The 14,598-nt window shown below is 40.9% G+C and overlaps 2 protein-coding genes across 3 annotated transcripts; one reads left to right on the top strand and one right to left on the bottom strand.

Annotated features, from left to right (window-relative positions):
- Positions 1–312: 312 nt before the first annotated feature.
- On the top strand, positions 313–3,421 carry aspdh (aspartate dehydrogenase domain containing). The gene is made up of 8 exons (XM_023398843.2): positions 313–386; positions 505–564; positions 750–894; positions 1,053–1,137; positions 1,702–1,851; positions 2,059–2,282; positions 2,369–2,508; positions 3,195–3,421. The coding sequence occupies exons 2-8, from the start codon at positions 510–512 to the stop codon at positions 3,230–3,232; spliced, it is 837 nt and encodes a 278-aa protein (XP_023254611.1). The 5' UTR covers positions 313–386; positions 505–509; the 3' UTR covers positions 3,233–3,421.
- A 31-nt stretch (positions 3,422–3,452) lies between these two features.
- Positions 3,453–13,096, bottom strand: gys1 (glycogen synthase 1 (muscle)). Of its 2 annotated transcripts, none has more exons than XM_023398839.2 (16): positions 12,937–13,096; positions 9,952–10,070; positions 9,502–9,683; positions 8,322–8,513; positions 8,016–8,201; positions 7,689–7,833; positions 7,382–7,499; positions 7,006–7,126; positions 6,767–6,873; positions 6,519–6,578; positions 5,930–6,122; positions 5,562–5,688; positions 5,373–5,468; positions 5,092–5,255; positions 4,924–5,004; positions 3,453–4,819 (listed from the first exon to the last, which is right to left on the bottom strand). In XM_023398839.2, exons 2-16 carry the CDS (start codon positions 10,067–10,069, stop codon positions 4,580–4,582), a joined length of 2,130 nt encoding a protein of 709 aa, XP_023254607.1. In that variant the 5' UTR covers position 10,070; positions 12,937–13,096; the 3' UTR covers positions 3,453–4,579. The 2 variants fall into 2 exon arrangements, with proteins under 2 accessions (XP_023254607.1, XP_023254606.1); XM_023398838.2 differs by having other exon boundaries at positions 8,010–8,201.
- Positions 13,097–14,598: the final 1,502 nt, after the last annotated feature.

Below are 14,598 nucleotides of genomic sequence, written 5' to 3' on the forward strand. Positions count from 1 at the left end.
ACACTGCTTCACATTTCTCCAAAAAGGAAAGAGCCACACCGCATGATGTTCTAATAGAAAACAATCTGTGCAACAACAAAGCTTTAGACATAAAAGCAATATATTAGATTTTTCTTGAAATGAAGCACACAGTTGCATTGGGCATGTTTAGTTTTATTAAGCTTTACAACTGAATCTGAATGTATCTGAAACTGGAATTGTTTAAATGAATGGAGGAAGAGCCCTGCGTGAGATATTTCCACAGACAGAAAAACAGACAATAATTAACCGTGGCCTCTCTGAGTCAAACTTTGTACTGTGTTTTCCCATAATTCCTAGAGTCGTGGGCCAGTAGTTGTGCTTCAAGCTGGGAGACACACAGCTCCGGAGGCGTGTGGGATTATCAAGTGAGTAGAGCAATAAATGTAGTGACGATATATTACATTGGTTAAGAGGAGATTGAGGAAGATGAGATATGAAGGTATGTTGCAGTTGCTTTTATCAGCATGTTTGCTTCCTCTGCAGAGGACATGGCAACCAGCTCTTCTTCCCTAACGATTGGAGTCGTAGGATATGGACATCTAGGTTGGAGCTCCCCTCCAAACACAAGACACACACTCTTTGAATACTTTGCTTAAATTAATGAATCTTTCCTCACATCAACAATCTGCGTGTGCGTGTGCGTGTGTGTGTGTGTGTGTGTGTGTGTGTGTGTGCGTGCGTGCGTGCGTGTGTGTGTGCGTGCATGCATTCGTGTGTGTGTGTTTTAGGACAGTACCTGGTTCAGAGGATCCTTCAAGATGGAGCTGCTCTTGGTTTGACTCTGGCTTTTGTTTGGAACAGAAATTCTGACAAGCTCAAAGGTTCAGTTCCTGACGAACTTATACTTGGTGATCTATCAACTTTTGCAGACAGGTGCGCATACACACACACACACACACACACACACACACACACACACACACACACACACTGCAATAAAAAAACTCAAATGAAAACACAGTACTACCATACAGAGATGTGTCTAATGCTGCATGACATCTTTCTAACACTAAACACTTCGTGCTTTACAGGCGATGTGATGTGATAGTAGAAGTGTGCCATCCTCAGATAGTGAAAGAATTTGGGCTTCACTTCCTGTCTCAGTCTCATTTCATGGTGAGCATCTCATCTGTTTGTATGAGAGTTGAGCGCAAAAGCAATTCATTTATTTTTCTAAACAAAAAACTCTGTATTAACAGTTTTTTATATAAAAGTCAATGTTTGTGAGGGATTTTGTTGTATTTAATAATGAGACGGATCAATTTGCCTTGATAAATCTGCAGTCTTTGCTTTTTATGTTCCTATTCTTCAATTGTAACAACACTTAAAACAGACAAGAGTAAGACAGATGACAAGGTGTTTTAATGGTCGTTCACTGGTCTACTCTAATGAGGAGATAACATTATTAAAGGGTTTGGTATATTTTAGGGATTTATAATATATTATGGCAACTACAGTATCTGATAAGGTACAGTATGTGTTTTTCCATGGTAACAATGCTGGCTTCATTATCTTCACTATCTATGTATGATTATTGGTAAAATTTATGTTGACATATTCCCACTTTAAACCCTGATCTTTTAAATTCATGAATGCTAAATAAACTAAGTAAATAAAAACACGCAATATGGTTAATCATAGTTTTATCCTGTTTTATACCTTTATTTCTCCTACTCTGAGGTGGGCTCTCCCTCTGCCCTCTCTGATGCTGATCTGAACAAGAGGCTGCGTCAGGCAGCTCAGCAGTATGGTAGGACACTCTACGTCCCCAGTGGTGCATTATGGGGAGGCCAGGACATCCAGAGGCTCAATGATAGTGGAGCCTTAAAGGTAACACTGGGCTAGTACGGTGTGGAGTTGGCATGCAAGTAGGCGAGTTTAGACTGTGAGCTGCTTTGTTTTCACTTCGGCTCTGTAGATGAAAATGGCTTGAATAGCATCAGTATTGACTCGATTTTGCTTTTGCTTGAGTTACAGTACATGTCAGTGTCTCTGGTCATCATTACTGTGTTCTGATTGAAATTCTCTCTGGCGTAGGCGTTGTTTATAAGAATGTCCAAGCATCCATCCTGCTTCCGGCTGACAGGAGACGTCCTCTCACACTGGACGGAGGGAGAGGGCAGACGGGTTTTATTCAGAGGCTCGGTGGCAGAGTTGTGCCCACTTGCTCCGAACAACGTTAACACTATGGCAGCAGCAGCAGTGGCAGCAGGAACACTCGGCTTTACTGGTGTTCAGGGAGAGATTGTGTCTGACACAGCGTGAGTCTCACTAAAAATCAGGTTGACTTGACGAAGCCTTTCACATCTGCTTGAATTATCCACTCTCATACCTCTTTATGCCACAGGTTGAGTGATTATCATGTGGTGGAGGTGGAGGTGTCTGGGCCTGATGGCTTCTCAGTACACACAGTGAGGAGGAACCCAGCCAGACTCGGAGCTGTAACTGGCAGTGCAACATACAACTCCTTCTGGAATAGTTTACTCGGTGAGTCCTGTATATTGTTTCAAATACTTTCTCAAAGATCCTGATGTAAAGCACAACAAGGCACCTCTTCATCAGTGTAATAGTTTCACTGTTTCAAACAAGCAAAAGTTCTGAACTAGGGTAGGGAGGGTTGAAGAGAATTAGTGCTCCTCCTCCATTGAAATCTTTTGCCAGCTGTAGCTTTGCTGTAGAAGAAGTACTGAGATCTTTTACTTAAGTAAATGTACCAGTCCTGCAATCAAAATCTAATGCTAACAGTGAATGGTACTAATGCTTAAAGTATCTAAGGTAAAATTACTTACTGCAGAAAATGGCTCCTGTGACTGATGTGTTATTGTAAACAAAGTTTTTGGATTGTTAATAATCATGCATCAAGTTATAAGGAGTATTTTTAACCATTGTGGCTAGTTTTTAATACTTTATATACAGTGACGTATTTTAGTCTAGTTGGTCTCCCTCCTTATAATATTATCATTTGTTTTTAATTTAAATAATAATCTAAAAAGTAACTTCAAATAAATGTAGTATACTTGTAAGTACACATACCTCAAAATTGTTCTTAAATACAATACTTGACTTTTTAGTTACTTTGCTTATTAAAAGTAAGAATTGAATTTGTGTGTGTGTAAATAAGTGACATGTAATTGAGATTCTGGTTTTAACCTTTACTTTCTTGTTCTTCTCAGTTTGCAAAGGTCACGGGGGCCGAGTCTACTTGTGTTGAGGCAGGTGAGGACTCCGGAGGCTAACCTACAACACAGGAAGAGGATCCACTGCGAAATTCCTGGTACATTAGATGGTTTATGTTGGACAAGTTGTGTGGATGGTGGATCAGTGGATCAGTATGTCACTGAGAATTTGAAAACCCCTGGATATCTTTGTTCTAATAAAGTGCATGCACACGAAGAAAGAAGAGCCAGTTACCATTTGTAAAGCACAAACAGTTATATTATATATTTAAACTTTATTATAAGTTCATCTGGTGCAGGACTGTAACAAATGATAAAACTATTACAGGGAGTGTGAGTATATGCCTGGTAAGACCATTTTCCCTTCTTCCATAACAAACAGTCAAGACGTACTTTAGCTCTCTCATATCTTTCACCTGAAAACATGGTTGCCATCACAGAACACAGTCCCTTTTATCCTCTGTCTGTCTCATCTCTTTTTCTTTCACAAAAAAATACTTGCCGGATCAGGCGAACCTATGAATATCCATCTCCACAAAAGCACACACACAGACATACAGGATTAACACAAGTGTGAGGTTGTTTATCGATGATCGTCACTGAAAGGCTGTGATAAAATAAGGCACAGAAACAAAATGAAAACACACACATGACACTATTCATGCCATAAGTTGTTGTTGTTGTTGTTGTGTGTATGTGTTTTACACTTTATTTCCATTCTGGGAAGTTTTGTAGTAAACAAGGCAGAAAAAAATGCTACAATAAGGTCAATATCACACTTTTAAGCCATACAGTAAAAAGAATACGTGATACTTTGTGGCTACTCACAGCAACTGACACCGTCTTTTCATGGGCATTTTTTAGCTGGAAGTAGCTGAACCTGCTTTGAATGTAAAGATGACATGCTGGTAAAAAGGAGGGTTATGCTGTTTTCCCTGCTCTGACCCTTTGAATCAAGTATAAAAACCCCCTCCAGAGTTATTTTTTTCAACGCTTTAGACCTATGTTATCCAGTGTTAGTACTATACAAAATCCAGCAATCCTGATTTTGTTTTATCCATGATGAGCTGTCGTTTAGCCCTTTCTAGCTGCTGCATTTCCTCCACAAAGCGAACCACTGGTTGCACTGCTGGTATTACTGAAAGAAAACCAAAACATATCAAACTTTTAAAAATTCTGAGGAACGCACAGGTTGGGAAGACACTGACAGTGATGCAATTTTTCACAACAAGCCAATATTAAATTTATCACATCCATTCACAACTGCACTCATTTATAAAGTTTGTGAGTATGGATGACTGTAACGATTTCCACAAGATAAGGTTTTACTAGTGAGGTTTAGCATGTACTGTATGTACTGTATGTGTGTGTCTGTGTGTGTCTCAGTTTTTCTCGCTTATAACACCGTTGCTGTTCCCGTTGACCCCGAGGACAGACTTGTTTTTGAATGGCGGGGTGTAGGGCTGGCGGATGTTCACCCGGTCCTTCTCCGCCTCCAGATCCTCGTCGTAGCGTTCGTCTTCGTCGTTGTCCTCAGCCTCGCTGTGGTGGGGGGAGGAGTGGCGAGACAGAGCTGGAGATGGCGGCACAGAGGCAGGTCGGGGGTAACGAAAGCCTGAGGTCTGAGGATGAGAACGAAGGCATTCAACTCAAAGATTTGACTTCCATGAATGCAATAAATAATGTTAAGTAAGTCTCCCATCCAAAGACACACAAGTTAACTTACTGAGGTAGGCTCATGAGGTTCATATAAGTAAGTGTCAGGGAAGGCTTTAGCCAGGGCCATGTGACGAGCAGCTATATAATACTAGTGTGGAATAGAAGAAGAAACAAGATTAATTCATTTCAAAGATGTCACGTGAATAAAATTCATCTTTGGGATTTGTAATCTCACCCTGCCGAGGTATCTCCAGTCCAGGAGGTCACTCAGGCGCTCAGTCCTGTTCCTTTGGATGATCCTCTGGCGCCGGCTCTGCTTGCAGAACTGGAACAGGAAGGACGTGAGCTGGTTACACGACTCGTCGATCCCCCGATACCGCCTGTCCAGGATGTAAATACCTGCAAAAGGGGAAACAGCATGACATTAAAGTAAGCATCAGTTATCCCTCTTTACCCTTTTAAAGAGATCTCTAAGAATAACTGAGAATTAAAAAGATAATGTATAAAGAAACACACCATAGGCTGAGGGGTCTGCTATGTGTTCCTCCATGAAGCAGCCAAAGCCTGACAGGTTAGTTGAGATTGACGGAATTCCCATGACTGTGCACTCAGCTGCAAATGACAGAGGCAGTGAGGCCCGATTAACATTTTAATATCATGCATACATGTATTCACGTGCAACTTGTCAGCATGTGTGAGTCATACCAGGTGTGTAGCCCCAAGGCTCATAGTAAGAGGGGAAGACACCAAGGTGGCAGCCTCTTACAAACTCCTCATAATCCATTGGAAGTAAAGGAGAGGTGGACGAAAGGAACTCTGGATGGAAGATTATCTAACGGATGGAGAAACCGTTCATTATCAGAGCCTGTTATAGTATATAGTATTTACCATAACAAATAGTGTGATTAGCAAGCTATTGAACTGAAAAATGAATGGATTATTAGCTGTGTTGAGTATGTCTCCAACTGTTAAAAAAAACAAACAAAAAACAAACACAAATACCTAAAGAGTTGAGGGGAAATCCTCAGGGTTGCCATTGTGATTATTTTTTTATGCACTACCAACTGACATACCTTGACACGGTCAGCAGAGCTGTTGAAAAGTCCAATGCGGCGGACACAGTTAAGGATGGGGTCACTGCTGTCCTCCAGCATGTTATGAGTGCAGATTGGAGGCTGGCACTGTCTCTGAGTCGCAAAGATGGCGCGCTTCATGATGGTGAAATCCTCTTTGTCCAGCATCTTTGACACATCTGGCAGCTGCCCACTAAATTAAACAAAGTGTTTTAGACCTCATGATGAAAGGAAACTAATATACTACTATACTAGTATATACTATACTGCTATAACTAAAACTTGATTATTTTGGACTTTATTGTGTAAGACATGTATCTGGATTTGTTAATCATTTCCAAAAACACCTAAAATATTTATGGAATACTTGTTAGCATGAATAAACTTCATCAGTTTGTTACACATTAAGTACCATTTCAACAATGTTGATAATGAGTCCCCATTTTATACAAAATCTAAGAACATTTGATGGCCTGATGGGAAACATATGGATTTTATTTGTACTCTGATTTAATTTGATGCTCTGATAAAACAGATTATTCAATATCTTACAGGTTTTCAGGAAGTGGACCGACAGTGTTCAACTTACACCAGAAGTGACTCATAAAGTTTCTTTCCAAAGCGTTCCTTCACAGTCTGAGCAGTATCCCTGTCAGAGACAAAGATAAAGAGAATGCAAGTATAATAAGATAAAAGTCAAATGTCTGATGATGAAGAGAGATCAATATCTGTCTCAGTATGGATGGGTCAGTGTAGCACTGTCTGCCTGTCTGAATCACAATCTAAACATGCTTCATCTCGATGCTTCGCCTTGTTTAACATAAGAAGAAACCTCACCAGAGCTGCTTCCTGACTGCTTGGCCCTTTAAGGTTTCCACATTAAAGTTGTTTGTCCGAGCTGGCATGATGAAGAATGCAATGACGGTCACATCACTGTGGTTGACCTGCGACAGGTAGACCACACAGAGATATTGAGTTAAGTTTGGTATTCACCTTTCTCCTCCCTCCCTCCCACACACAAACACATAAATGCTTCTACTACGTCTGTTGACACGATAACACCAACACACACTTACTCTCAGCAGATAGTTGAGTCTTGCTAAAGCCTCCAGGAAGATATCAGCTCCTTTGTTGGAGAACTCATACCTTCCAGCTATGAAGAGGAACAAACACTTGTCCAGGTTGAAGTCAAGGTGCCTGATGAATACAATCCAAAATCAGTGTAGCACTTACACTTACAATTTACTTATGCCTATTTTGGTTCTTTAAGATTTTGACAGGACATTAGGAAGAAGGTGTTTCCTGGTAAATTCAACAGAATATACATATAACATAAGATTGACTTTATTATTTACTCTATTTCACCAATGTTCGACATCTATCCTCCCTCAACATGCTGCTACAGTCTAGACCGTGTTGTGATACTGTGAAGTGTGTTGCAGGGTCGCTCACCCATAGAAGTGTCCCCTGATGAACTCCTGAATCCGATTCTTGCTCTGGGCATGGAGGTTTTGAAACTCGTGCATGGCTGAGAACTTCTTCACATTGAGCCCGTTGGGAGTGACAATGTCTGTGCATGATGGGAGAGATGAAGGGCGTTCAATGCAAAATATGGCAGATACTAATTCAGACCGTCAGTTAAAAAGTGGTGAGAAATACATTATATCCATGTTCAGCGAGACCAGTGATAAATAAGAAGAGAGTGAGATATCAAGGGAGCCTCTTCTCTAATGTCATACATCAATTCACCTCCACACACCTGGTTTCCTCTTGAGCAGGAACTCTGCCTCGATGGCTGTAATTTGTGACACAGTGGTGAAAACGTGAGCGCAGTGAGTAGCTGCCCGCTCCAAACAATAGCGATGGTAGATCTGTCTGTCGCCCGCTTCCTTATCCACGTTGAACTGAACGAGACACAAAGACAACAGAAAGTATAATGAGGTTGATTTGTTCTTGAAAACATAATCCACTACATGTTTAAGAATAAAAATTACTTGTTTGATTATGGATTTATTGTGGCATTATATATACTGCACCAATCTATCCTTTCCAAAATTTGTGAATATGTAAACATACTCACACACACCTCTGAAAGCTTATTATAGAAGTCCACATTTCCAGCGCACAGGTATCGTCCCAGCAGTGTAGCGTGAGTGGTGAAGATGGTTGCGACAGGCAGCTGTCTATGTCTACACAACACCAGGCCCAGGCCAGCCAACCACTCATGGAAATGAGCCACGATGTGTGGAGGCTCCTCACTCTGAGCTGCGTACTGTGATATGGGAGAGCACAGAGTCAATGTGAACAACAAACATACACACAACACAGCTTTAATTTCATGTTTATGCACGTTTTTTCTTCAGTTGCGAGGCACTCGGCAGGAGCTGCTGACCTCTCCCAGAAGCCAGGCCGTCAGGAAGCCGAACAGCACAGCGTCGTTGGCCTCACGGTCGAACCAAGGCACGCCGATGTCACAAAGATCCCAAAGCTCTTTCTTCCAGCGGTCCAGAGACCACGCAGTGAAGCCGACATCAATCAGAACAACGTAGGGACTGCCCTCAATGAGCCAGCGCCCAAAGTAGACCTGTGTGGGGGATGAATGAATGAAATGAAAGAATGCGAGGCAGAAAAGTTACTTAATGCGACACCTCACCATGGATGAAGGCATATTTTTTACTCTTTAAAGTGACTAATTTAATTCTATTATGTGGGAAAAGTTGAATGGTTTATCATTTTACTACAAAAATAGTACAAACCATTGAAATCTTAGGAAACATATTCATTTTAAGTTAAAGAGTTGCAGCTGCAACAGCAACTCCTACTTTTTTGTTTGATGCAAAAATGACATTGCATTCATTCAAAGTTACATACGTTTGTTTTGTTTTGTTGATACAGAATCACAGCGAACGAATGTGGCTTAAAGCTGACTAAAGTGGAATTGACAAGTTTAACATACAGGATCTGTCTTTTAAGAAAATTAGTTGGCATTTTCAGCCCAACTAATTGTGCTCTGGTGCTGGCCTGTAGTGGAGCTTATAGGTTGTGTGATTTGAGGTAATCCAGGCAGGCTGTGTTGAAAAGGCTGCACTATCCCTTTAAAATAGATTCACTACCACTCCAAGCCTTGACCCATAATTCCACAGCACTCCCAGAGTGACACAGCACAAAGCATTAAAAGTATCACTCACACACACACACACACACACACACACACACACACACACACACACACACACACACACACACACACACTGGCAGTCATCTATTTCTGGAGTGTGTCTGTGTGAAAGAGTAAGAGACAGAGAGACATTGATACAACCTCTAACCTTTGCAAGGAAATGTCACGGTGTTTGGAGATGTGGGCAGGGACAGAAGGCTGAGCAGAGGGCGAGTGGGTCAGATATAAAAGAGAGGCTAAGGAAGATCTCTAAATGGGTTTTAAGTGTAGTGCACATTCACCGCATGTATTCACAAATCTCTCTCCATAACTGTAACTCTCTCTCTATGTCCTTGAGTGTAACACAAATTTAACTCAGAAGAGGTGTGTGTTTACTGTGTTCGTGTGGTAGTACCTTACACCCACTGGAGTTCATCTTGTCAATGGTTCTCTTCAGCACGGGGTTGGTGGGCTCGATCAGCTCCACCTGAGTGCGCACGTTGCTTTCCACATAGGGACCCACCAGGAAATAGTTCTCCCCCCATTCCTCTGAGGTCAGACGGGCTTTGGTCTGGATGACGGTGTAGATGCCTCCAACTTCAAACATGCAGCAAACATGCCACACGTACGCACACAAAGTGGAGACAAAGATATAATGTTATTCAGCCTGATATATATATATATATATATATATATATATGTATAGATATACATGAGATATTAAGATGATGGGTCTCTCATAAAACAGGAATAATCTGTGTAAATAAGATAACAACAAGAAACAAGAAATACTATTTTTAAATGTTTGTCTCAAAACTTTTAAGAGGAAGTGCACACACAAATGCACACACTAACAAACACTTGCCTTTGTTAGCGACCTCCCAGGCAATTTCAAAAAGGACGGCATCTTCCAAATCAAACTCCTCATCCCACTCCTCCAGTCCTGAGAGGGACGTGACAGACAGGCTGCGAGCCAGCGGCATGCTGGGTAAATAAAGAACACACTCATGTGAGACAGGAGCACCCTACATGATCTAAGATGGTGGCTTTTGCCATTGTCACTTATTGTACTTATTTATTTCACATTTGAATATAAGACTTTAAACCAGCCCATTGTTTAATTACTTTGCAAAGAAATTCAATCAATACTTTTACAATGGGAATTTAAACCAGTTGCTTAGGACAACAGTAATTGAATGATTTTAAATTTGCTTTGTAAACCTCAAGTGTCAATGATACATTTTTTAAACAATCTAACTTTCTCTGAACAACCATTTCCTCACACACTCCCAAGAAAGAAGTGACTCACACACCCGATTTCATAACTCCTATTACATTATACTACTGTGATGTAAAGTCTTTCTCAATCTCAATTGTTTTACAGCTTGAACGATTTCTCTCTGGTGGAACTCTGATGATCAAAATGCAAATAAAGATACTTATCATACACTATTGGTCAAAAGTTTTAGAACACCCCCATTTTTCCAGTTTTTATTGAAATTTCAGCAGCGCACACTCAGCGAAAAAAATTGTTTAGGTCCAAAAAAGAAAACTGAAAAATCATGTCAATTTCATAGAAAACAGGCCATTTTCATGGATTAAGAAGTTGGTTAATTTACAGTTTTCCTGTAGCTGTGGAAGAAAACTTCCTACAGGTGATTTTCAAACTCCTTGTCTGTACAAAGGCAGTGTTGGAACAAACTGTGTTACTACAACCTCAAATTAAGACAATACTGTACTGCAGGAAGTAATACTGTATATCGCTTTCATCCTACAGCAAGATAATGACCAGAAACATTAGAAGAAAAGAACCAGACGCCCTGGGACGAACTGGACAGAAGGTGAAAGCAAAGCAACAAGTGCAACACATTTGTGGGAAAAGTGTTGGGATGAGCTTTCCAAACGTTTCATTTTCATTGTAGAAAGAGTGTCACATGTGAGTTTGGCTGCTGGATGAGTCTTTAAATATTTATTATTTATGTATAATTAAATCTATAATTTCAGAGTACACTGAGACATTACACTATATTTCAGTAACAACTGGAGAGATGGAGGTGTTCCAAAAACTTTTGATCGGTAGTGTATATGATTTTCATTTCTCTAGTAACTTAATAACTTAACCTTTAGATGGTCTCATGTGAGACCCTGGTCAAACAAACAACACAGAAGTCATACAGAGCCACACTGAGTAACAGGGATCCAACATACATGTGTGCATGTGTCATGTATTTGCTCAATCTGAGATGGTCAAAGGGCTTCCTCTGGCTACATAACATGCACATGTACAGCCATGCATATCTCATACTATATACAATCTGCTCTGTGAGAACAACACATTCATCCTGCACTAGACCTCCACTGTAAGGAGCAAGACTCAAGTTTCTAAGTTTAATTATCTGTCTTCCCATCAGTAACGGAGACATTTAAAGAGAGGACTACATTCCTCCTGGCTGAGTGTAAAAGGGAAGCTTCAACTGTTTTCAGTTCCTGCTTGCCAATATGGTGCAACCTCCTGAACAAATGGGTGAGTAGCGTGAGAAAAGATGCAGAGCTGAAGGAAGGTACAGACAAGGGCACATGTCAGGTATAAACTTGATCCAGCTGTTTACGTTGCGCCACTTATTGATATGCACAAATATGTCGCAATACCTTGAAGTTCAGGTATATGAAAAACTACAAAAAAATGAACTAGTGAATGAACACTACACACTGGGAGAGGGGAAATGCTCTTCCACCTGTAGAACAATCCTGTCCACAACTTTGTTCACTGCTCCCCAAAAATTTAATCTGTGTATATTCTACTGGTGAGACAATCTCAAATTCATAAGGCATACAGACGGCATACCTCTCAAATAAAATTTCCTCCATTTGCGTGCAGTACCACAGAATTTCAAATCAGATTAATCCAAGTTACACACTTAGACACACCCTACTGTGTCTGATGTTTTTCCAGAAAATAATTTAAATTAGCCTACCTCACAAGTAAATCCTTGAAATTACATCTACTCCTTCTCCTTCATTGAAAAATATGTGTCATTTCCAAAGATGGACTGCTGGATACAAGAGGTCTCCTTCTTCACTGAAACATCTACTCTCAGTGGATGTGCTCTAGAGGTTTCAAGTTTCCACATCACACTTGAACCATGCCTGGCTTCCATACTAGTCGTGATATCTCAAAATCCTGAATCCTCATACATCTTAAACTCAACACAGAGAAACTTCCCCCTCCAGGAAATAAATGTGAAAAAAGTCCAGTGAAGCTCCAACATCCAACAGAAGTGACTCAATCATTTCTACACATACTTAGTGAGTAAATACCACAGTGCCTAAATGGGACTATTTCTTCGGGGACCCCCTGGGCTCTGTGTGGGTGCCCTCACATGGCTTTGGACACCACTTTATGGAAGCACTATAATGTTCTACTAACACTCACATGGACATGCAATCACAATAATTACCATCAGGCCCATGTCCACTATTATGAATATTTACATTGTGCAGTCTAGTGGGCCTCAGGTCTTGAGGAACACCAGAAATCGTCCCAAATCAAGCTATGGAGGACGCACTGCTCGTTCACTTCGGGCAGTGGCTGCTCGTCCAAAGACCACAGGCAATAACAGTATCAAAAACTCAACAGTAGAGCTGCCGGCTGCATATGAATGCTGTTACATGCATATACTGTGTTTTCTCTTGAGTTGTGGGGCGAACGTGACATCAGGCACCTACTGCAACACAGCTGCGGAAACGCGTAAAGGACACAGCGTCCTGATGCACGTCCGCAACCACTGATGAAGTATTCAACTATTATCATTGTAGAACATTAAACACATAAACACAGATGTCGACTTACCCTTCGGTTTGTCCCAACTTTACGAAGATGAGCTATAAGCAGCTGTCGTAGTCAGTCCATGGAAAGGATAACAGCGGAGAGTGGGGGAAAGGGGGCGGCGGCTTTAGTCAAATGCCAGCGACTCACATTGGTTTGGTGCGTTTGCTGTCATGTTGAGGGACGGGACGTCCACGGCCTGCGATTCAGGAAGAAGGTGGGGTTGGTGAATGCGGGTCGCTGCTGTCACATTATGCATGAGCCTCACTCTCATTGGCCTCAGTCTCCTCTTTGTCTCCACCTCTGCACACAACGTGACGGGAACTGGGTGTTTTCCTCAGCTGAGAGACGCTATTGGCTGGGCAGAAGTTAAAGGGCGCTACAGTGGTTGGTGAATTAGCATTTCATCCATTCAAAAGAGGGGAGTCATTGGCACCTTTTTCTTTTTTTTCTGTTAGCAGGGAGAAGTGCAAGAGAGTTATTTATAATGTCTCCTAAGGGTCATGTAGAACATAGTTTGGAGAAAACAACATGACCGGTGACATTAAGACACCCAACCCCTCCACATATCTCTGTCATCTATCCTATAGTAACCTTATAGTTATTTTCTAACTCCACCACCATCCACCCTTGAGAGCCCTGACCACATTGGCCAAAAAGTCAGGGACTATGTTGGTAAAGCTGCTGAAAATAAGTGAGTGGCTCTGCGGTCACAGTATTGGTATATCAGACCGCTGATTCCAGGACAAATCTTCCCTGCTGAAGTGTCTCTGAGAATGGTACTATCCTCCTGCCAAAATTGTTGGATGTGGCAGGACATGACCTCTGACCTCACTGTGTTTGTGTCTCTGGAGGGGGTGACAGAAGGCCCCACCAACTGTCATAGATAAGTACAGTGCATAGCACAGTGATGACTGCACTGATTTATATGAAAAGATCAGATTATCATCAGTGACATCTAGGAATCAGCATACCTGTGTTTTCATGTCTAAGGCATTTCTATGTCTGAGTTCCTGGGATATTTTACAAATTTGAGTTTAGAGAAAATAAACATGACACCAGATCACAAGATATGTTCATCTTACAAACTCTGAGCTTGGCATGACCGGCTTTCTTTATCTGCTGATTATTTTCTTAATTAATCGATTCATTTTTTGGTCAATAAAACATCCAACGCAGTGAAAAATTCCCTTGAGCCCAAAGTCATGTTATCAAATGTCTTTTAATCCAACCAAAAACCAAAATCAAATTATTTTCATTTACTATAATGTGAAGCAAGGAAAAGTAACTGTCACACTTGGGCACCTAGGACCACCATTTTCAACATGTTTGCTTGAAAAAGGAACTAATTGATATATTGATTATCAAAAAAGTTGGTAGTCATTATCTATTGATGAATTTATATATTAACTGACCAATCAGTTAGTTAGACACACACTCTGAGGTACTGATATCTTTAATAGTTATTGATTTCATTAGTGTGTCCCTGTGTATGATGATAATATTGTGTGACCTCCAGTTCAAACTGAGTTAATCATAAACCTAAAGATTGCCATTTGAAGTAGTTTGTAGTCATATCTGTGAAACATGAAACACAGTTGCCTTCCCCATACTTACTGCATTATTATTACAATCCAAAACCTGATATCAGGTAATGATGTCAGATTATCAAATAAAAATTAAGAG

This window comes from Seriola lalandi, unplaced genomic scaffold (genome assembly GCF_002814215.2).
Source record: "Seriola lalandi dorsalis isolate HSWRI2012SDOR001 ecotype SW California unplaced genomic scaffold, Sedor1 jcf7180002049946, whole genome shotgun sequence".
In the NCBI taxonomy this organism is placed as follows: Eukaryota; Metazoa; Chordata; class Actinopteri; order Carangiformes; family Carangidae; genus Seriola; species Seriola lalandi.